Below are 23,979 nucleotides of genomic sequence, written 5' to 3' on the forward strand. Positions count from 1 at the left end.
AACTTTTAAGAACAAATACACGCTTTGGGAGAGTTTATTAGCCTGACATCTCCATAAACAGTGCTTTCAAGAGCACATACCTCAATGGGAAAAGGGCCTTTCTGGGTCAGCCGGGTCACACAGAATTTATAAAGCAAGAGAAGAACCCATTCCTTTGTCGGAAAATAAGAACAATTTAACTTCTGGAAATCACTTCACAGCTTGGGGACCCGCGATGCCTATTTTGGATTAAACGGTCTATTAATTAAACTCAAAGGATTAAACATTCATCACCTTGCATTGCACCTCTCAGAAAACAAAAACAAAACTACACACACACACACACACACACACACACACACACACACTCCTGGGTTTGGGGGCAGCCCGGGTGGCTCAGCGGTTTTTAGCACCAGCTTGGGCCCAGGGCGTGATCGTGGAGACCCGGGATCGAGTCCCGCGTCGGGCTCCCTGCGTGGAGCCTGCTTCTCTCTCTCTCTGTGTGTGTGTCTCTCATGCATACATAAATAAAAGATTTTATTTATTTATTTATGAGAGACACAGAGAGAGAGAGAGGAAAGACAGAGAGGCAGAGACACAGGCGGAGGCAGAAGCAGGCTCCATGCAGGGAGCCCGACGCGGGACTCGATCCCGGGACTCCAGGATCGCGCCCTGGGCTGCAGGCAGGCGCCAAACCGCTGAGCCACCACCCGGGGATCCCCAATAAGTAAAATAAAAAAAAAAAAAACGGAAAAACCACCTCGTGGGTTTGGAGCGAGGAAAACCGACACCCACGGACACGCCCGCGCAGCCCGCGTGGGGTGCTGGAGGCGCTCAGGGTTGGGCCCAGGGGCGGGCGCTGCGTCCCGGCGGTTGGCAGTTGGCGGCCCCCCTGGCCTCCCCCGCGCCTCCCCCGCGGCGCCCTGGGGCCTCCCGAGGCCCGGCGGCCGCCCCAGTGTTTTCCATATTTGTTCAGCCTCCGTAATCCGAACCCCGGGGCCGGCCCAGCGCGCCCAGCGCCGCGCTCCGCGCTCCGCGCCCGGGCCCCGCGCCGCCCCCGCGCCCGCGCCCGCGCCCCCGTCCCGCCGCGCCGCCAGCAGCCCCGCACGGCCATGGGCGAGGACCGGCAGCCCCGCGGGCCGCGCAGGCAGGGGGGGGCCGCCGCCGCCGCCGCCGCCGCCGCGCCCGACGACCCGGGGCCGAAGACCGGCGCGGGGGCCCCCAAGGAGCGCGCGGAGGAGGCGGCCCGGACGTGCTGCGGCTGCCGCTTCCCGCTGCTGCTCGCGCTGCTGCAGCTGGCGCTGGGCATCGCCGTGACCGTGGTGGGCTTCCTCATGGCGAGCGTCAGCCCCTCCCTGCTAGTCAGGGACACTCCATTCTGGGCTGGGATCATCGTAAGCATCGAGCGCGGGGGCCGGGGCGCGTTCGCCCGCCGGGGACGCGCGGCAGCGTGGTGGGGCCGCACTAACCCCTGCATGCGCCCTCCCCGCCGCCCCGACTGGCGCTGCGCTGGGGGCCCGGGGCGGGGGCGGGGAGTGGGGGGGCTCCCCGCGGAGCTCCGGAGCTCGGGCTGCTGCATGGAGCCTTCTGGACAGCAGCAGCAGACCCCCTTTGGCTCTGTCCTCACCCTGGCCCCCGAACCCCACCCGGGTGTCTAGAAAACTAACAGACAGTGGAGTGAGGCCGTGCAGGAGGAGCCTGCCCTTGCGGTTTGCCACGCTGGGTGGCATTCAGCTGATTTATTTTACTTTTTTTTACCTTTGAGATTTCATGACTAAGTTTTCTAGAATAATGTTTGAAGGCAGGAAACGGGATTGCAGCAAGCACGGCCTTCCTATGCTGGAGTCTAATGGGGGAAACCCAGGGGCTGGCCCTGGCAGGGGTGTATCTGGGCCTCTGCTAACGGATGTACTGTTCTAAGCAGAACACTGGTCAGCTGTTGGGAGTGAGTGTGCAAACACGCAGCATACTTGGCGTCCTTAAATGGACTCTTTGCTGTGAAATGGGTGCCATTCATGGAGCACCTGGTGTTTCTTGTCCTGCTAGAGGCCTTACATTTATTATTTCTAAGCCCCTGCATCATCCCTATGGGACAGTTACTATCCTTTCATTTCGCAGATGAGAAAACTGAGGGCGAGCTCCCCCAGGGTCGTGAGTTGGCAGAGTTGGGAGGTCAGCCAAGTCCATTCCTTCCTGCACCAGTCTGCGTCTGCCTTTTCCTCACCGAGCCACACTGCCACCACATTTAACTCGTAATTTTAATGTTCTGTTTCAGTGCCTTGAGGCTTACCGAAAGTTCTCTCATGGGCATTCAGTTTGCAATTTTTTACTTGATTTGATTCGTGAAACGACACTCGGAGGTGGGAACTGTCACCCCCACTTTGGACAGGGGGAAGCAGGCTAAGAGAAGCTAAATGACATCCTCAAGGCCCAGAGATTAAAAGTGGTGGAGCCAAGTGACACTAGAGTGGATGCTTCTGGCTCCTGGTTTCATACTGCGTCGTGCCTGCTATTACTGACCGCAGGAACTGTAACTCATAAAACTACCCACAAAATAATTTTTTATCAGGGACAGATGTTAAAAGCACCTGATAAATATGCATCGATGTAGGTATTTTCTAATTAAGATTATTTGAACTCACAAATTCTTGCGGAGTAATTTAAAACTTTTAATTTGTGTACTAAGAAGTCCCATGAAATTATCATGATTGGAGTTTTCTAAATCAAGTAATTTTAAAAATAGCTTTTCACTAAGATATACCAGGTATTTTAGTCACCTAAATGACTGTCAAGATACTCAGAGGGGAGAAAAGTCTGTCCTTTTAAGACCTGGTGAATGAAAAGAAAGAAGGAATGCAACTCCTTTGAATATCACTTGCAAGTGTGTCTTCTATTCTTTATTTCAACTTTAAAAAGTCCAGTACCAAAAAAGCAAGTTAGAGTTAGATGGGAAAAAAATGCATCTTAATGTTTCAGGCACAAACATATGAATCATTCAACTCTGAAATTTCATGAGCTCCTATTGGGAGCATCACGTGCTCCTAATTGCCTTGGAAGCTCCCCGGGTGTGATACAAAGAACATTGTGGACAGCCAGGTTTCTGTTCTTTCTAGTTTTCCAGTTTATAAATGAGGATCCACTGGAAGTTTGCTTGTACTGCATCGTATCCCTGATGGTACCTGTGATCCTAAGTTTTCTTTCAACAGAGAATTTGTGGAGAGAAAAGCAGTTAGTGGAGACAGGTGAGGAGGGTCTCTAGGAGCCAGGTGACAAAACCTCTCCTCCCAGCTGGGCCAGAGTTGCAGGCTCCAACAGACACCGTGCTCGTCGTCCTCATCTGGCTGTCTGTGGTCGGTCACAGGCACTCTTCCAAACTTTCAGTGAAGGGAAGGGACAGGGAGGCCAGATGAGAAAGGACAGAAGCATAAACATCACGATGGGAACTGAGTCATACAGGTTGGGCATTATTTGCTGAATAACTTGGGGCAAGTTACTTAACCTCTCTAGGCTTCCATTTCCTCATTGATGAAATCAGAACCGTAATAATTCCGACCTCTTGGGGCTGCTGTGAGAATTAGATAAATTAATACGTGTTCTAATACGTAGAGCAGTGCTGGCTAATGGTGAGCGCTTAGCTGACTAGCTTTTTTTATTAATTAGCAGAGATGCAATCACTGGGAGTGACCATCATTCTTCAAATTCGAGGCTGCTCTATTTTATCTCTAGTCTTGTGGAATAGTTATTTCAGACTTGATGCATTCCCTAGACCAGTTGGACTCTGAAGGTGATGTCAGTTTGACCGTCTCAACTTTCTCTGTTTGTAGCCAAAGTACTATTAGCAATCTTACGGTATTAGATTAGTCCAGTACTTTCTGTATCTCTCTGGAGACTTACAACATATAACTTGGAGGAAAGAGACCTCCTCAGTGCCATTTCCCCCAGGGATATGGAGTGATTGTGGTGGGGGGATATCCTCCGAGGAATAGTGAAACGTTTGCCCTGTTGAGGAGATCTGCTTAGACCAAAACAGTACAGGTCAGTCCCAGGGGCTGAGGCAAAGTCAAAACCCACTTCGGTAATTTAGGCTGAATTCAAGCAGGGGTCCCCAGACTGTGCACCCACCCCATCAACAACAGCTCTAATGCTTCCCTCTTCTCTTTCTCTATATATTGGTTGTCTCTTACCACAGAGCACTTATTTCATTTTACAAAGGTTCCTATCCCATTACGTTGGCATTTCGGGAGCACCATTCTCCTCACAGAATCTGGGGAGGTGGGTAAATCCACCTAGGTGGCTTCTCATTGACCAATGTCTGGGTGACCTGATGAGTATTCAGTGAGCTTCTATCTAGCTATAAACTGAAGAAGTCCTTAATGATCTGTGATCAGAGATTTATGTCTTATGGAATTTTAGGAAAACAAGTATGTCTTGCGTATGCATAAAGGTAACTTCCTTCATCCTCCATCAGACAGATGACTGAAGTCTTTTTATTTCAGTTACAAAAGATTCCTTTAAAGGAAAGAAATATGGAATGGAACCACTATAGAGACTAGGTAACGTGTAAAAGTGCCATTCTCCTCCTAAAATTCTTTGTAAATGGTTTGAGGGTCGTTAGTTGTAAGTCACACCACAATGACAATACAAAGTGAAACAGGGTCTTTGAGGATGAACTTGGTTAGGGATAGGGGATCCTAGGAGATAAAAGTCTGCTTTGTATTTCATTCTATTAATGGTTTGAGTAGTTGGGTCAAACAGGCATTTAGGTTTGTTCATCATTCCAGAATTTTTATTGATAAAAAATGTGTATGGACCGAAGGAGTCCAAGAATTCTTGCTCAAATGTATACTGTTTTGGCTTAGGTGATATGTAACATGTTTGAACTTTGGCTTATTTTTCTTCATGCAGTAACATTTGTTAGAGGTGTCTGCTGTGCTAGGCATTGGTCTTAAAAATAGTGAACCGTATACCAGGAGATCTCTAGAGATCCTGACGGACATGTGCCCTTATCACATCTGACAGTAATGAATACTTCCGATTAAAAAATTTAACCTACACAAATATTTTTAAAGCCCATTTACCTTTTGAAGTATTTCATTTACAGTGATTTATTTGCTTTGGCATCTCTACTCTGAAGTCAATTTAAGAGCAAACTCTTGCCTCTCATCCCCAGTGGGGATGTGTAGTATTCGGAAGTCTCTTGGCTCTTGTAGGGAACATTCCCATGGAAAGAAGGAATTTGCCTTATTGTGGTTTTCAGGTTTCCTCATAGTTTCTCCATTGCTCCCATATCCCACTCAGCTAGATTAAAAACCCTGAGATATATATACCACATTAATCACATTAGAAAGTTTAAGGAAAGGGCTTAAAAGGAAGGGAAGAGTATTTCCTTTCCTTAATGTCATTCATAAAACTCATCATATGAATCTGTAATGATTAAGAGCCCTGTCAAGAATTTCAATAACAGTTTTCATATGTTAACTTACTCTAAGGAATTCAAAATGCAGGTGTATTCAGACTTTAAAATCTATTTTTAACCTTGGCTTAATGGAAGGGAAGATTGGGTGGTTATTTATTTTAAAACAGAATATACTCTGAAAACACACAAGGAGATATATGACATATAGCAAGTAAGGAGCAGATATTATCATCCATAATTTATAAGTAGAAAGACTAAGTGAGACATGATGATTTGGCTACATGATTTGATCATGGTTATAGGAGAAACTGGAAGTGAGGAAGATTTGGCTCTTGGATTTTGGATAGACGCTAAAAAAGTCAAGAGGCTAAAAATGGTGTCAGTTTTCCATATAGGTAGATTGACATTTGAGAAGGCTAATCTGGAATTATGTTGTTAGGAACACATTACATAGTAATACAGTATTTTTAATACCGGGAACTTTGATATGCTTCCAAGATTGAATATTGTATTTCTGGTGCCACTGGGAAATAATTTTAATTATAGCAACTGTCACAGGTTTGTTAGAGACTGAGGAGTGATAATTATATGGCCTAACTCAGTCTCCACTGAATATATATATGATAAATAATGGTAGGAAAAATATCTTACAGGTTCATGAAGTTCTCCTAGTAAGTATAAAAATGGAATATGACAATTAATTTGGCAAAATAAATTAATTTTAACAAGTGTATGAAAATAAAAGAGAATATTTGAGAATTTGGTGACCTGTTTCCTGAAAGAATCTTAGAATAAAGAATAAGGAAGGTTAGGACTGGACAGGATCATTAGGAGAAATGTATTTTCACCTCTATCACTAGCCTCATACTAAGCCACACATACCGAGGCCAAAGAAGTGCTTATTTATTTATTTTATTTATTTTTTTTTTATTATTTATTTTTTTTATGATAGTCATACAGAGAGAGAGAGAGAGAGAGAGAGAGAGAGAGAGAGAGAGGCAGAGACGCAGGCAGAGGGAGAAGCAGGCTCCATGCACTGGGAGCCTGACGTGGGATTCGATCCCGGGTCTCCGGGATCGCGCCCTGGGCCAAAGGCAGGCGCCAAACCGCTGCGCCACCCAGGGATCCCAAGAAGTGCTTATTTAATGAGGAAGTTATCCCTGGATCTTCTTTCTCTTTTTCAAATAAGGAGGAGAAGTAGTGGGTCATGGTATTTTTCAGTCCTGTAGTGTGCATATATTCAACGCAGAAAGTTAATCTCTAGAAACTTTTGAGATATCAATCATTTTTTTTTATGGTAGAAATACTAGTGCATAGAATTTGGGGGTAATCAAATAAAACAAGAAGCAATTTCTTGTCTTTAAGTATAGTGTATGGCCATGGGACTCCTCTGTATCCCTGGACACATGCTGGGTACCCAAGTCAGGGTTGAAGTAAACTCTGTTTCAGACTTGCTATCATCATAGCTTCTGTTTGAACTTGCAACAACCCATTTTTTAAACTATGGTTTGAGGAATGACACATAGTTGTGTTTTACAATACAGACAGACTTAAGCTTATTGATAACTTTTTTTTTTAAAGATTTTTAATTTGTTTATTAGAGACACACAGAGTGAGACACACACACACACAGGCAGAGGGAGAAGCAGGCTCCCTGCAGGGAGCCCGACGCGGGACTCGATCCCGGGACTCCCGAATCACAGCCTGAAAGCGGTGCTGAACCGCTAACCCACCAGCGCTGCCCTATTGATAACTTTTTAAAGAACTATTTGGTAACAATAAGGAATCTGTTATTACTCCATTTTGGGCTCCTGGGTTCCAGAAATATCCAGGATACACTAACTTAGTATTACTGAGATGTTTTATTTCCTGTTATAAAATGACTACAGGATTAAAAAAAAAAAAAAAGAGGAAAAAGAGGTCATTTGACTTATTTTGCATATCTCTAGGTAGAATCTTTTAGGACAAATTAGGATTGATGAGGCTGAATGCCCATGTCTTCCTTCTACAAAGAAAGCAAATGGCACAGATTTCCCAATTTAGTCTATGAGGTTCACCGTTCGCCAATGAGATCCACTTTGAATTTGTTCTGAGGACACGAATTGTTCTCTTGTCTTTTTCTTGCCTTTAGTTGTCTGTGACATTTGTACTAAGGGCACTCTTTACCTGTGTCCACTTGCCGGTGTTCCACCCTGAAGAGTTAGCATCAACATCAAAGGATCCACACAAGGCTCCATGAAGAGCTCAGTATGCATATTTCCATGTTGCTGTGGGACAGGAATGGAATCTAGTCATTAAACTTTAATTAGATGTCATTTCATGCAGCCTAGAGAAATGCTGATCAGAAAGAGCCCCTCAGCATCTACAGCTGGATGGGACCTCATGATGTCATATTTTAACTCAAGTTATTTCTTGCTGTGAATATTCAAGTCCAGGTTTATGACAATGAGCTCATAAGCTAAAGGTGAACTTTTTTTTTTTTAAGTGGATGTTGGTAACAGTATTTATAACATAAACCGTGTAAAAGCCTATTTCAGAGACACATCCTCTTTTAGATTTTTTGGACGCTGCCTCATCTCAGTGTATTGAGATAAAACTTGGCAGGAGTAACTGTCAGATGCCTGAGAGAGACAGCTCACTGGATCACCCTGGTTAATTTTAAAATTCATGTGTGTACACTTACGTGTACGGCATTAACTAAGATGCATTTTCCTTTCCGTCTTCGTGAGCTCCAGCAGGTTCTGTTCAGGTCTCTCCTCCTGGCTTGCAGACAGCTGCTTTCTCCCTGTGTGCTTCCATGGGCCTCCTTCTGGGCCTGCGCTTGGAGAGGGAGCAAGATCTCTCTTCCTCTTTGGCCACTGGTTCTCTTGGATTATGACCTCATCCTTATGACCTCACTTAACCTTAATTATGTCCTAAAAGCCCTGTCTCCAAATTCAGTCACCTTGGGGGTTAGGGCTTAAACAAAGGATTTTGGGGAGGACTGTTCCGTCCATAGCACTTTGAGTGAGGAATATAAGTTCATACAACCACCTCGGGGTTCCTTAATCTTGTTTCGTAGCTTATTCATGAAGGCCCTAGGGCTTCCACTGAAACAGCCAGAAGCCTGAATGTTCTGATGAGAATTTTGAGCCAGTGAACTGATAGGCAGGGGTGCAGCCGGGTGGCATGGCTCTGTGCTCATGCCCTGGTGAGACGTATAGAGGAGGTGGTTTTTACTGCATTTATAGATTGCTTCTTTTGTCAAATTTCTGTAAAAATAAAGTGCAGTCGTTTCAACTAGTGACTGCAATTCTCAGGCTAGCTTAGGCATTTCATTTGCTACCTTAGCTCTTGAAGGCATAGGAACCACTGTTTAGTAAATTTCTGCCTTTCTTTTCTGTTCTGAGAGTGACTCACTGTCAGGATCTAGTGAAATGACACCTTGCCTTCTGAGGGAAACGAGGGTGGTCTGCTGAGCGGTGGCCTTCTTCTGACGGGCAGTGAACTCATGCTTGGTGTTTCTAGAACTCGAGGGAAGTCACCTCTCAGGTCTTTATACTGTTCAGCTGTTTCTTTCTTTTTCTTTTCTTTTTCTTTTCCTTTTTTTTCAAGATTTTATTTATATGGGGATCCCTGGGTGGCTCAGTGGTTTAGCACCTGCCTTTGGCCCAGAGTACGATCCTGGAGTCCTGGGATCGAGTCCCGCATCGGGCACCCGGCATGGAGCCTGCTTCTCCCTCCTCCTGTGTCTCTGGCTCTCTCTCTCTCTCTCTTTCTCTATCATAAATAAATAAATCTTTAAAAAAATATTTTATTTATATATACACGAGAGACACAGAGGCAGAGACACAGACAAAGGGAGAAGCAGGCTCCATGCAGGGAGCCTGATGTGGGACTCGATCCCAGGACCATGGGATCATGACCTGAGCCAAAGGCAGATGCTGAGCCACGCAAGTGCCCCACTGCTGTTGTTTTCATTTTTTTAAAAAGATTAATTTATTTACTTATTTATGATAGACATAGAGAGAGAGAGAGAGAGAGAGAGGCAGAGACACAGGAGGAAGGAGAAGCAGGCTCCCTGCCGGGAGCCCGACATGGGACTCGATCCTGGGACTCCAGGATCACATCCTGGGCCAAAGGCAGGCGCTAAACTGCTGAGCCACACAGGGATCCCCTGTTTTCATTTTTGACGATGGTTCTGCAGATGACTAGGTCACCAGTCATTGTTCTATGGCATGGGTCAGAATAAAACCCGGGAGTTGTTCCCACCTAGGTCTCATAAGGTAACAGCCTAGAAGCCTGTGTCTCCTTAGTAGATCACTGCATTTGACAGGTCTTCTCACAGAATCCTGTCTGTTCAGCTAGAAATCCTGAATTGGGCTCTGTTTTCCTTTATCAAGTGCCACACAACCCAAACCATCCCAGAGGAAAAGATGAGAGAAGACTATCTAGAACTGTCCAGTATGCCACCTTCCAACAGTTGATCCAGTCCGGGCCCAGGAGGAGGAGCACACACAAGACATGGCCCAAGTTCCAGGGGCATCCTGCCATGTCTCCAGTTTTATCTTGGAGCATAATTAAAGTTGACACTGTAGAGCCATGTCCCCTGCCTAACAGCCATGAGTGCGTTTCAGGGCTGTGTTCCATGGGTGCCAGCAAAAGGCCAGTCAGTGACTGGAAAGCAAAAAATGCTCACAGACAGCATTCTCAGTTGCTGCTGAAGAAGTTCTGTCGGGGACCTACTTCTCTTGTTGCAGAAATGAGCAATCCTCCGCCCTGGCTGGGAGAGGCTGCCAGAAACATCGAGGATGCTGTCTTAGTGGCATCCCACTCAACTGTTGTTTTGAAAGCGTTTGATTCAGCATTCATTGTAACGAGCCATTAAAAAACCCTTTAAGATAGGTTATTACCAAGGAAGGCCTCTCTTGTGTGGAAGATAATGACAGGTGACAAGAAAAGAAGGGGAATTGCTAATGTGTTAACTAGACCCTGACTAGGGAGAGAATTTTGGCTTTATTACTATGGAAAAAAAAAAAAGTAATACCAGCTTCCTTCTCAAGTATCAGGTGTGGCACACGTATCAGGCCATTAGGCTCAGGCTGAGTCTTATCTCACATTTAGCTGTGCCAGGAAAGCTATGATGGAAGGCCTTTTACAAGATAAGGGAAATAACATTTCAGTGTTCATCATTTCTGCTGGAGGGCCGAGTGTGCTGTTCACGTAGGGAGAATGCAGGATGACCATCGCCACCTCGGGGCACGGGTAGAGCGTCCAAGGCAATGAACGAGCAAACCAGGTCTTCATAAGGTGAAGACATTATAATCAGTGAAAAATAATTCCTCCAGGACCACAAATAGATGAGAGACAGAATCCAGCCTTTTTAGTTTACATTTTACAAGTTCCAAAGGGTTATGCATTTCTCCCATGCAATCAGCCAGTCAGATTCTGAAACAGAAGGATCAAACCCACGCAGGTTGGCTTCGTCTCTTAATCTTTTCGTGAGCAAGTAGTTTGGGATGCCCATAAAGCGTTTCGATCTGAGTTAAAGGGCTCTGAGACCAAACAGAATTTTTAAAATGAACATAGGGTGACCATAACTATTGTGTTACAGAACCTTCAGTAAATAATTCTCATTCAGTCACCGAATCTAGTGCGTCACAAATTTTTCCACCTCGAGACCTCCCTAAGGCCTCGCTCCCCTTTTCCCTGTCCTCACACACATCACAAAAAGCTCAGTGTCTAGCTAACCCATGTTGCCATGGAAGGGAACAGGAGAAATGCTAGAGAGGTTGCAGGCTGCTTGGGGACACTGACCCCTTCATTTTCAAAAGGACAAAACACTTTTCAAAGGAGAAGTAATATTACTATATATTACTTAATGTTACATTATAGCCTGTTTTTTTTTCTTTTAAAAAGTGCTCTCAATTAGAAAAGCCACTTGGTAATATTTTCTAAAGGTTGAACAAGATGGTTCTTATTTACACCCTTGTTACAGTGTTACATAATTGAATTTATATTGATTTACTGTATAATTTCTATATACTGTACTATTTAATAAATTTTTATTTATTGTACTGTTTCAGATATATGAACCCAGGTTATTCATGTAGAATTATCTCTGCAATCATTTATAAAGTGGGGCCTAATTTGAGAACCTACTTAATTATGGCTGAGTAATAAGATCCAGTAGGCAAAATCCACATTTACAAGATTCCTTTCCCTTTTGAGGACTTGAAAAATCCAAAAGTGAAACAAATGAATTATAGGTTGTTTATTTTTCCCACAAATCTGTAGCAATTCTATCCCTCCTATTGATTCATGGGAAATGCTAGAACACAATCTTTGTTTATCTTACATTCTTTGAAAATGGATAATTTTGCAAATGTAGGTAGTTATCAAATTTATTGGAGATTAGTTTCTTTTCTTTTTTTTTTTGGAGATTAGTTTCTGATAAATCATCACGAGTGAGTTAGATGGTTGGTAAGAACAGAAACAGAAGTCTACATAAGAAAGAAGACTTAAAGTTTTCACATTTAAAAAAAATTTACTTTGTTTAAAAAAAGATTATTTATTTATTTATTTATTTATTTATTTATTTATTTATTTATTCATGAGAGACACAGAGAAAGAGAGGCAGAGACACAGAAGGAGAAGTGGACTCCCTGCAGGGAACCCAATGCCGGATTGGATCTCAGGACCCCGGATCATGACCTGAGCTAAAGGCAGACTCTGCTCAACCACTGAGCCACCCAAGTACCCCCTAAAAACTTACTTTGAGAGAGCAGGGCAGAAGGAGAGGGAGAGAGAGAATCTGAAGCAGACTCCCCACTGAGCACAGAATCTACGTAGGGGGCTCAATCTCACCACCCCGAGATCACGACCTTCACCAAAATCTCGACTTGAGCTGAAATTAAGAGTTAGCCACTTAACTGACCAAGCCACCCAGGAACCCCCAAAATTTTCACATCTTTGCCTATCTCCCTTGGTCTTTCCATATGCCAGGTACAGTGTCCTGGAGAGGACACACATACAACCAACTATGATATAATTTTAAAAACTGGGTACTGGGGTGCCTGGGGAGCTCAATGGTTGAGGGTCTGCCTTCAGCTCAGGTCATGATCCCAGGGTCCTGGAATTGAGTTCCACATTGGGCTCCCCATGGGGAGCCTGCTTCTCCTTCTGCCTGTGTCTCTGCCTCTCTCTCTGTGTGTCATAAATAAATAAATAAATAAATAAATAAATAAATAAATAAATAAATAAAATCTTAAAAAAAAAAAAAAAAAAACAGGTACTAAGGTGATGCCCTGAAGACGGTAGCACCATGGAAGCTGTGATTAACCCTGTTCAGGGAGGGTCAGAAAAGGCAAGGTAAGGGAGGTCGGAAATTACAGGAAAGGCATCAGTTTTGGAATATAACAAATGTAGGAAGAATCCTGGCTCTATCAATCTGTAGCCATTTCCAAAAATTTTTGGTTTTACTCCTATTGTCATTTTTGTGTGGGCTTAAATAAGTATAAGGAGCTCTCTGCAATTCTATGATTATTTTTAAATTATGAACACTTTCAAGTATATAATAGCATGTAAAGAAGAAGACAACCACCTACTTATACCCAGATTTGTCATTTTAATATTTTGTCATAATTGTTTTTTTTTTTTAAGAAAGAAAACATTATAGTACCTGTTTCTTTCTTGGCCCTATTCACTTACCCACGCCCCTCCTTATTTGGTATTTATCATACCTATGTGTATTTTCCTACTTTCTTCCGTGTATATAACCACAACCAATAATCAATTGTTTTATGTTTTAAATTTTATATAAATGGTAGCATAACATCATTTTTGTTCAACATTGTTATTGAGATTCACTTATAATAGTACACCAATAGCATTCATTCACTTTTGCTATACTGTATTTCATTATAGGAATATACAACAATGTATTTATTCTGCTGTTAATGAAAACTTAGGTTATTTTCAAAACTGATTTTTTTTTTTTGCAATGACAAAATATCGCAATGGACATTCTTTTCCATGGCTCCCTGTGCATGTATTTCAGCTTAACAATAACCCACAACCCTCAGACCAATTTGTGCACGTATTTCAAAGATTCTTTAGGGCACATTCCTAGAAATTGAATTATTGGATCATAAGACATAGGCATCTTCAACTTGATAGCTATTGCCAAATCAGGACCACAAAGCCACAGATGTATGAATTCATGTTCCCACCAAGTTAGAACTCCCACCAATCTACAACTTGTCGTCATTAGTTACTGTCAGGCAACTTGAATTTTTGCCCATCTTATTTATGTACAATATCATGTTTTAACTTATGTTTTTCTGATTACTATAGTAGTTGAACATTTTTTAATGTTTATCAGCCATTTTATTTGTTTTCTAGCATTTATTTACTCCACAAATATTTTCTGTGAGTTGTTTCTTACTTATTTTTTAAAAAGATTTTATTTATTTATTCATGAGAGACACACAGAGAGAGAGGCAGAGACAGAGGCAGAGGGAGAAGCAGGCTCCATGCAGGGAGCCCGATGTGGGACTCGATCCCGGTGTACTAGGATCACGCCCTTAGCTGAAGGCAGACACTCAACCACTGAGCCACCCAGGCTTCCCATTTGTTCCTTACTTATTGATATATAGGATTTCTTATCTTTGTAATTTAACCTTTGTGATTTTAGCTACTGCAGATATCTTCTTAGTTGGCATCATACCTTTTATCCTTGTTCATGGTGTGTTTGTTGTGAATAGGATTTAATTCTAACATATTTATATTTATCAATTTTTGGGGTAGGTGCTTTGATATATTTTAAAGGAATCTCTCTCCAAGTTATAAAGATATTTTTTTCAATTGTGTTCCAAAAATGTTGAAGGTTTGCTTTTGTATTTTTATCTTTATGTGTTCTAACTTTTTTGCATATGACATGAGGTAGTAGAGTCTTGTTTTTCTCACACAAATTATTGTTTTAGTACTATGTTTAATGAATAATTGGCCCTTTCTATACTGAACTGCTATGTCCATTTCTCATCTATCAGCTTTTCATATTAGATTTGAGGATTGTGTCTGTGAACCTTTTTGCTGTCATCACTTGATTCGCCATTCACTGTTCTGATACCACAATGTTTGAATTAATGGCACCACAATACTCCTTGTGATAAGGAGGGTAGCATAAGCAGCCTCCCACCAAACTCCTCACTCCCATCTTATTCTACTTCCAAATTGCCTTGGTGAGACTTAGCTATGTTCTCTTCCATCTATATTTCAGGGCTGGCTTTTGAAGTTCTAAGAAAAATACTTTTGCTATTTTCATTTGATTTGTACTTTATATACATGAGCAAAGAATCTCTCTCCACTCATCTGATGTTCTACAGTTTAGTTACAATGTACCAAATGCGGATTTTCTTTGTATTTTTCCTAGTGGGGACTTGCTGTGTTTCCTGGATCTAAGATTTTTATGTTTCATCGATTCTGAAAAATTTTCAAAATATGTTTAATATTTGAAAAAACATTTTAATTTTTTTCTTTCAAATCCTGGCTCTCTTCAGTCTCTCCATCTGAAATTACTGTCAGAGGTATGTCTGGACCTCCTTATTTCATCTTTCCTGTTTCTCACCCTCTCTTCTATGTGCTCTGTCCCTCCATAGTTTGGATTGTTCCTCAGCTCTATCTTCTACTTCACTGTTCCCCTTTTCAGTTGAGTTTAATCTATCCAGGCTTTCAATCCAATGTTTTTTTTTTTTTTTCTAATTTCTAGAACTTCTATTTCATTTTTGCTGATGTTTTATTTTTAAATATATTTCTGGTTTTTTAAGGTGTCCTTTTTTAAATTCATGTTTTTGATTTCTTTCTTCATGGCCTCAATTACTTTGAAGGTACTCTTTTTTATAGGTTCTATTCTTTATCATTTGAAATTCATAAGCTTTAATTCTTAGACTGTGTCTGTGTGTACACATACACTTAATGCACACAAGTGTTAGCCTTTGCTAATGAATTGATTATTTGTTTGCTCTAATTGGTTTGTGAGCTCATTTTCCAAGAGGCTTTCTTTATATGTAATAATTTGATGTGGTGTATTTGAGGGTGTAACTCTTCCAAATGGTTTGTGTTGCCAGGTGTCCCAGTGATATCATGAGCCTAGAGCCACCTTTTCTTTTCTTTTTTAATTTAACCTATTTATTATGGAAAATTTCAAGCATACAAAAAGTAGATCAAATAGTATCATGTACACCTATGTTCCCATCACCCAGCTTCAAAAATCATAAACTTATGATTGATCTTGCCCCTTTGTATGCTCCTATACTTCACACCCACATATCCTATATTGGTTTATTTTGAAGTAAATCCCAGATATTATATCGTTTCATCCATAAATACTTCACTATGTAAGTCAAAAGATGAAGTCTAAAAAATAATCAAAATACTAATCATCCCTAACAAGTTAACAATTTCTTAATAGGACCAAATCAGTGTTCAAATATCCGTGATTAACTCATGAATATTTCTTCACAGTTTGTCAGAATCAGGATCCCAATAAGATCTATACACTGCAATGAGTTCATATATTTGTTTCTTTTACTCCAAGATTTACCCTTTTTCCTTTCTATCAAAGCCCCCATGCCTCTCTCTCTCCCTTCCTCCCCCCTTCCCTTCCTTTTTCTCTCCCCCTCACAATTTTTTGTTGAAAAAATTCAAGGTTTTGTTTTTTTTCAGGACTGCTTTCATGTTACTTTCTCAAAATCTCCACCTCCACCTCCACCCCCACCATTAGCTAAGACAGAACAATTGTTTTGATGACTTCCAGTGCTAGTGAGTTCATTATTTTCTAGTCGTGTAAGGGTGTGGCCATTTGAGAGGCCTAGCTTTATGCCATGGTCTTATCCTCATCTCTTAGTCTGTAGAAGCTCAGAGCATTTTAAAGTATTTTATAACATGAAGGGTTTCATATAAGTTAATCCTTAATAGTATGCAGAAATAACACTTCTTGATATTTTTTTTAAAAAAGTCTTCTTTGGATCAACTTGCAGGCTTCTTTACCTCTCTGAGTCACAATTTTCTATAAAATGGAATAATATTTTTTACTTATGGCATTGGTTCAGGGAATAAACAAGCTAATGTATACAAATTGGGTAATGCACAAAAGCTACCCTTTCTAGGTAGAGGAGATACTTGAGCAGGGTTTGAAGAATGAATAATACTGGATTCAAAATAGTTGAAGGGGGAATACTATATCAGGAGGATAAAAAAGTAAAAGGGTATTTTAGGCAAAAGGCACAATTCATGTCCTAAACTCAGTTTTCATCCACAACCATCTTTATTGCTTCACAGTTCTGTTGTTTGTGCTAATTCAGTTTTTTGAGAATGTAATTGCAAAAGTTCCCAGTAGTTCCTATCAAGTATGAATCTTAACATAGAAACACAAATCTGTTATACTATTAAAACAAGACCCAAACCAAAGGGATTCTACTTGAATGTCTCCATGATAAGTCATACTTTAGGATAGTTGTTGGATTTTTCTTCTGTTTTCTCTGAGTTGAGAAAACAGTCAGTTGAGAGATTCACTGGTTTAAAATGAGTTATTTGCAATAATCTTTAGGCAAGGTTTTTGGAACTTAGGAATTGTAGCAACTTCATGCTGGCACATCTCTCAAAGATCTCCCTAGCTTTCCAGCCTTACTTTGGCAGGGACATCAAGAAAAGCACACTATATCCATAGGATTTGAGGGATTCGTGCTCCCTTCATCCAGCTGCTGGTCGCAAATTCCAACTCCTTTTTATCAGTTCCATCAGGGTAGTTTTCTATTATCTTATAAAACAACAAATGAGATACAAGTGAACATCTGCAAAGCACAATGCGTGCTGAGAAATAAGGCAGTCACTTGACAGGCACATTTCCTTCCCATACTTTCTGTCTTGATACAATAGATCTGGCTAAGCCACACAGCAATGCAATTACAATGCAACATGGCAAAGAAAATTAAAAATGTATATATCTTTGTATAAAGATTTATAATCTTTGTAAAAATATATATTTCTGATTATCAGATAGTTTGAAATCATGATAAAAGCCAACACTTTGAATTAGAAAGGATGTGTCCTAGCATGGAAAAGATTTCAGCCTGGTATGTAAATGCACCTTAATACTTCTTTTTTTTTTTCAATAAAGATTTATTTATTTGAGAGAGAGAGCGCATAGGAGGAGGGGACAGAGAGAGAGAGAGAAAATCTTTAGCAGACTCCCCACAGAGTGCAGAGCCTGAGGCAGGCTCTACATGGGGCTCCATGCATAGCTAGATCCCTTGACCCTGAGATCATGACCCAAGCTGAAATTAAGAGTTGGATGGTCAACCGACTGAGCCACCCAGGTGCCCCAATACTCCCTACTTCTTTACCAACCAATCAGAGCTAAGTTCTAGGTGATAATAGGTCTGCTTTGCTTTTCAACTTAACTCATTACCACATAAATTATTTATTTTGATTCAATTTGAAGGTCTTTGTGTACCACATATGAAAAGTCCATACATTTACAGTAATTCAGACATGGACCTGTCACATAACAACCCCTCAGCCAAAAGGACAATCATAATAATAAAGGGGAGAAAAAGACTTAGATGATATAATAGATGAGCTAAACTCAGGTGTGACTGAGCAAGTATCATTTCTCTTTAGACTCTGTGACAGAATTAGTTCTCTAGAATTACCTTTTCACGGAGAGATTTTGACCAAGATAGCTTCTATTCATAATGATCTCTTAGGTCATCTTCGCAAAGCAAATATTACAAATTGTACCCCTCCAAGCCCCCACAGGAGGATGGGGAAATGCATAGATGAGGATGTGTGCTTTAACCCGAACTTCTCCCAGGCCAAGTGGAATTTAAATCTTGAATGAAGAGATTTTTCTGCACTAATGCTGTCCATTGGCAATTTTTACTCTAAGGGAAAAACAAAAAGAGTAAAACAGTGAAGTTCTGGGGTTGTAGATTCCTAAGGCAAATAAAAAGGCACTGAATCTCTTCCTGATAATTTGATAAGCCAAATAAAACTCTCCTTAGTAGAAGTTGCTAGACATAAAAAGTTGTTGCTAGCTATAGTTTTGTTTATAGTGGAAAAGAAGCTACTATTTTGCACTTGGTTTACTAGAAACCAAGAAATTTTTTTTTCAATTTTTAAATTAACGTTCTGGGCTTTAATACCTATACATTAATGTTCGTAGCATTTAGAGACAGATAGTTACAGTTTTGTCTTGCATCTCGATGTTCACTTCTGTCATAAACTCTGGTTGATTTTGTTTCTTTACATTTATATGCCTATGGCTTTTGGAATTTCTCGTTAATATTTGCGCACTACATTTGGCTAAAACAATTATACGTTTTTAAAAAAGTATTATTAGTCTTGGATCTGCTTTGGACAGAAAATATTTTTAGCTGAACAGCATTTTTAGGAAACTAAATACTTGTCTTTGTAAAACCATAATAGTGTAATCAGAGAAACATATAGCTCTGCATGGGTACCAACATTGGCATATCCTGGGTAGTAGAGAATAAATAGGTTTGAAGCAGGAAGGAAAAGAAGCAGAAAAAATTTTTTGTAACTCTTAGGTGTTTGCAAACTATTTATGTCAACAACATTGGAATGAATTTGATAAGTGGGCCCTTGCCATGAAAGCAAAAGTAGCCCAAGTCACTAAATGAATGGATTCATTTATCCATTTGACATATGTGTACTGAATGCTACATATGTGCTGGGTAGACCATATGACGTCCTTTACATATACTGTCTCCTCTAATCTTCTAGCTCCTTTTGAAGTAGGCATGATTGCTCATCTCACAGGTGATGGAACTGAGACTTAAAGACATTAACTTGTCCAAGAGAGAAAACTAGAATGTGGTAGAGGTGGGTTTTGAACCCAAATCTGACAGATCTAGAGCTAAGATATATTATTTACATCTCTGTCTGTAGCCATGTGGCCCATTTTGCTGTAAAATTTTACATAGTTACCCTCTGTTACCCCTTTATGGAGCCTTTTAGGTCTTAGATAACTTATGGTGGATATACATTGATGAAATAATAGAAACAGCAAAGCTCTCATAAGAAACAACTGTGTGCCCACCATCTTTTTGAAGGGGTTGCTGGGCATGACTAGTACGGTTTTTAAGGAGGAACATATCACCTTGAGCATTTATTGTTTGTATTTTGCTAATTACCATTATGTCATGTTTGTGGGAAAAAGAAGCGGTGATGTAAAGTCCTGTATTCTCCATGGCTCTTCTCAACAACTGACATCGATCTATATCTACTAATTTATTTGTTGATAGTCTGTTTGTCCACTTTAAAGCATTGGCTCTATCAAGGCAGTGATTTTTATATCTTCTATTTGCTGAGGTATCTCCAGACTGTCAAAGCGTACCCAGGCACATGGTTGGTACAAAATGAATACTTGCTAAATGAACAGAATGAGCTTATTTCTGAGATCTGATAGGGGGCTGCATCTATCTATCTATCTATCTATCTATCTATCTATCTATCTATCTATCATCTATCTGATCCATTTCAACTCAAATTGAAGAGTAAGTTATACTGGCACAGTTTGAGGTCATAGTAGATGGAAAAAATAAAACCTACTACAATTGCAGGCACATTATTTATGACCCTTAGTGCAAATTATTGAAATATTATTTTCTCTCTGTTATATATGAAGAGGCTGAGTCTTAAAGACTGCATCACCTTCCTCAGCCTGGACAGCCATCTGCATCTTAAAGACTTTTCTCTAGGCTATGCCTCAGGAATGGTGCTTGGCACCACTCAGCATAGGAGAGGACACTTGCTGAAATGTTCTCCAAATTTCTGCAGTTCTCATTTCACTTACAGTGCTGTCCAGATTCCTCCATGGAGGCAGCCAGGCTGTGTGATGGCTATAAGCCACGCTCTGGAGCCTGGTGGAGCTCTCTCAGTTCTGTTTTTGCTCTGTGACCCTGAGCATAACACCCTTCTGAGGCTTAGTTTCCTCATCTATGAAATGGGAGCAAAAATAGGATTTTCATGAAGACCAAATGGGATAATTTACCAAGACTGCTTAATTTTAATGCTTGGCACATAAAAGTGCTCAAATTGGCATTAAATGTCTAAACATCTAGACTTGATCATTAGTTTTTCTTATGTAAATAGAAAGATCATGGCAAGTATCCACTGGTATCCACTAATACAAAGTAGTCTGCGTGGTATTTGGAACCAAGACAGTACATATGTTATCAATTTTAAACATGGTTAACTTGGTAATATATTCGTGAGCCCTTAAATATGCTCTAAATTTGGCCTACTCTAATAAATGTATAAGTGGCTTGCAATAATAATTATTATAGTAATTACTACCAGTTATTCTCCAGCTATTTCTTAGGCATGATTATAGGCACCCTATTTACATTATCACTACACTTTGAATTAACCATCAAAAGAAAGCATTAATGTCTCTATAGATAAGGAAACCGAGGCTAAGAAGAATTAAATAAATTTGTCCAAGATCATTTAGAAAAATAATAAAATCAAGCATCAACTCTAGTTCACAGTTTTCTCCCTGCACAGCCCTTAATTATACTTATAGTTTCCTACTTGATTTTAACAGAACTAAATAACAGTTACCACTTGTTGAATGAACTGTTAAATAACATTTCATGCTTTCGAGAGTTATTTTCACCTTTCTTACCTCGTCTGATTAGGAGTATTTTTGAGTCCTTTTATCTTGCTTTTACCCAAAAATGTAATTTAAAATAATAACTATTATTATTATTATTATTATTATTATTTGGCCTAGATTGGTCAAATAACATTACCGACAGCAATTAATTTTCCTTTGCCTCAGTTCTTCAGCAAACTAGGGATTAAACCATAAATTTCTAAAGAACAAAGATGGTATCTTATTCTTTCTAGTCCCAGCACCTACCTCAATAAAGGTTGTTGAGCTAAACTCAACAGTGGGGAGTAATACTGAAACTAAGGTGACCATTAATAGCAAGATCTGAAAGATTACACTGTACCAGTTCTTACTCCATTTCCACAAATTAGGAGATGAATATTAGGATTTGTCTCTGGGTCTCTCTGTTGCATATTTATATTTGATTCTGCAGGCTGTTTTCAGGGATTCCAAAGAACTAGGAAAGAGTAATGTGCCAAACCTTCCTCTTTAGATACAAACTAATCTCACTTGGTAACCAGATGCTTCTGTAAGAGAAGGGACTCAAAGGAGGCAGAGAATGTAGTAGAGGTGTGGGAAGGGAGATGTGCTCCAGCATTTCTGGTGGGCTTGTGTCAGTGGATTGAGCACATCTATTCCCAACCATGTGCTCGATGACTTCATGTTGATAGCAATGAACGATTTTTCCCTCCAGTGTTAAGGATTTGTACAGTAGTAAAGACTAAGTTTCTTTGTGAGGAAAACATTATTATAGCACATTATTACTTATAACAAACAAGTCTTTTATAGGAAACTGCTTGTCAGTGTATCATTCTAGACCATGGTCTTTCAGATGAGCCCCACATTAGGTGTCAGCATCTAGAAGACTAAGTTTTTAGCTTAGACTGGTGGTTCTCAAAGTGTTGTTTTAGGACTAGCAGCAGGAGCAGTGGCGTTACCCGGTGATTTGTTAAAAATTCAATTTTGGTCTCCACCGTAAACCATTTGGATGAGAAATTCGGGGGATGGAGCCAGTTTTTACCAACTCCTCCAAGTAATTCTGAACCCCGGGCTTCAACTTTGTCTTACCATAAGGCCGTGTGGCAATGAGAATCTGGTAAAAATGCTTAAGTTATGCTAAAATATTCTCTCCCATCCTTCTGAACTCTTGAGCCAATAAACACCCCTTAATAGATCTTCATGAAATGTTCTTTATAGATTATTTAAATCTCTGATACATTATGTGTTCATCAACAATTCTCCTGAGACTGCATTCAATCGACAGATCGCAATATGTTTATCATTTGTTGAAGATGATTTCTAGTATTCTACCTTAAATCCTATTAAACAGATGAAAATCCACAGAAATTCTCTTAAGAAATATCCAGAGAAATACTTAGAGTTTTGCCACATCTCTCATTGATCAATTGCCTGTGCATACATGAGAAGAGAGTTCATCTTGTTATTATATTGACTGAATATAAAGGTGAAAGTTGATTAACTTACAGAAATAGAGTCACATCTCAGGTACACAAATGAAAGGGTTGGGGTGGAAGGAGGAGAGAAACTTTGAAAGGCATTTGACAGGGGAAGGTTGTATTCCCCAGGTAGCCCTGTCAAGCAGCTCTGTCGACAACAAAAAGAAGAAAACAAATAAATTGGAGGTTGTGTGAATGTCGCAAGACCAGAATATAAATACGTATGACACAGAGAGAAGTAAATATCAGTAATTCATATCCTCAAAAAATGTCTCAGGCTGATATCTTCTAGTTATACCAGAATGAAGAGGCAAAAAATAATATGTAGGTAAGTCTCTGAGACACGGGTCTGGCATTCACCTTTTATTCATAATGCCAACCCTTACAAAGCACCACTGCAGGCACAATAGGCCGACCAACAGAAACAAAGAGAATGTGTCAAGACTCAAGACTCATACATCTAGAAATGGATCTAACGCTCTGAGAACGTTTCATCTCTGTCTAACTTTCCAACTCACAAGAGAGAATGCAGCCTTCAGTCTGAGCAAAGAATATCTTCAGATAGAAGGTGGAATTTAGGATGTAGGTTCTCTTTTTATGCTAAACAAATCGTAGAAACATGCATCTAAAAATTGATTTAAGATGATAGCGGTCGTTTTTTCCCCCCTTAAATCGTTCCAAGCTTGTCTTATCCATACCTACGTGAACTAAATCTTCACAGCTCTTAAAGCCTACCTGTTCTGTCAGCACTACTTTCCCCAGGGCCACCCCTTCTGAATTTGGCTTTGTGCTCAATGACACCACCTGTCCACCCCAGGCCTGGGTGTCTGGTCCAACGAGTGCCTTCTTGAAAACCTTACATAACTGTTTTTTTCCTGTTTCATGGGCCTCACCTCACCAAATCTAATGGAAGCTCTGGCCCAGAATCCAGGAATGTTGTTCCAGATAGACCTGGCGGGGCTCACTGCTCATTAGCATGAGCTCCTCCTCCCTGCCTGGGAAGTCAGAACTGGAGTGGCCATGTCCTGCCAGCTCAGGAAACAAGACCCTTAGTCTGGCTTGAGAAATCTGGTTTCCTCCTCATGGCTATAAAGCCTTCAGTTTTAAATTTCAATAAATAACTACTCTTCTAAAACGTGCTAAACACCAGTAAACTGATAAAGAAGTATTGTCCAAACATACAAATCCGTAGGTAAGAAAAAGAAGGCTCCCCCTGCCCCCACCTCCTGGAACCTACTGAGCCCTAGCAGAAGGCTAAGAAATGAAAGTGTGTTGAATTTATTCAGGCTTTATAGCAAAATACCCTATACAAGGACCTAAAAGTGAAATCCAAAAATCAAAAGGATAATCATCAGTTCCATAATACTTAGACATGATGTACCACCAAAATTATAAGAAGTATGTTTGAGATGCTTTCCGTTCAAAAGAGTAAAAATTTTTTCACAATT

At 40.5% G+C, this 23,979-nt stretch overlaps 1 protein-coding gene and 1 long non-coding RNA gene across 4 annotated transcripts in view; one reads left to right on the forward strand and one right to left on the reverse strand.

Annotated features, from left to right (window-relative positions):
* Positions 1 to 995: 995 nt before the first annotated feature.
* Positions 996 to 23,979, forward strand: part of SSPN (sarcospan) — a 37,748-nt gene continuing 14,764 nt past the window's right edge. Inside the window, exon 1 of the mRNA XM_041736158.1 lies at positions 996 to 1,373. Within this exon, the coding sequence (XP_041592092.1) occupies positions 1,092 to 1,373 (282 nt within the window). The 5' untranslated portion in view covers positions 996 to 1,091. The remainder of the gene's footprint in view (positions 1,374 to 23,979) is intronic.
* Positions 1,442 to 23,979, reverse strand: part of LOC121479980 — a 29,414-nt gene continuing 6,876 nt past the window's right edge. The window contains exons 3-5 of one of the 3 annotated variants that reach the window (XR_005984869.1): positions 18,088 to 18,318; positions 7,562 to 7,662; positions 1,442 to 3,353 (exon numbers count right to left, since the gene is read on the reverse strand). This is a non-coding gene — a long non-coding RNA (uncharacterized LOC121479980). Of the gene's footprint in view, positions 3,354 to 7,561; positions 7,663 to 17,637; positions 18,319 to 23,979 lie in introns of those variants that run through there. The other 2 variants (XR_005984867.1, XR_005984868.1) reach the window with 2 other exon arrangements.

Source organism: Vulpes lagopus, chromosome 21 (assembly GCF_018345385.1).
Source record: "Vulpes lagopus strain Blue_001 chromosome 21, ASM1834538v1, whole genome shotgun sequence".
Classification (NCBI taxonomy): Eukaryota; Metazoa; Chordata; class Mammalia; order Carnivora; family Canidae; genus Vulpes; species Vulpes lagopus.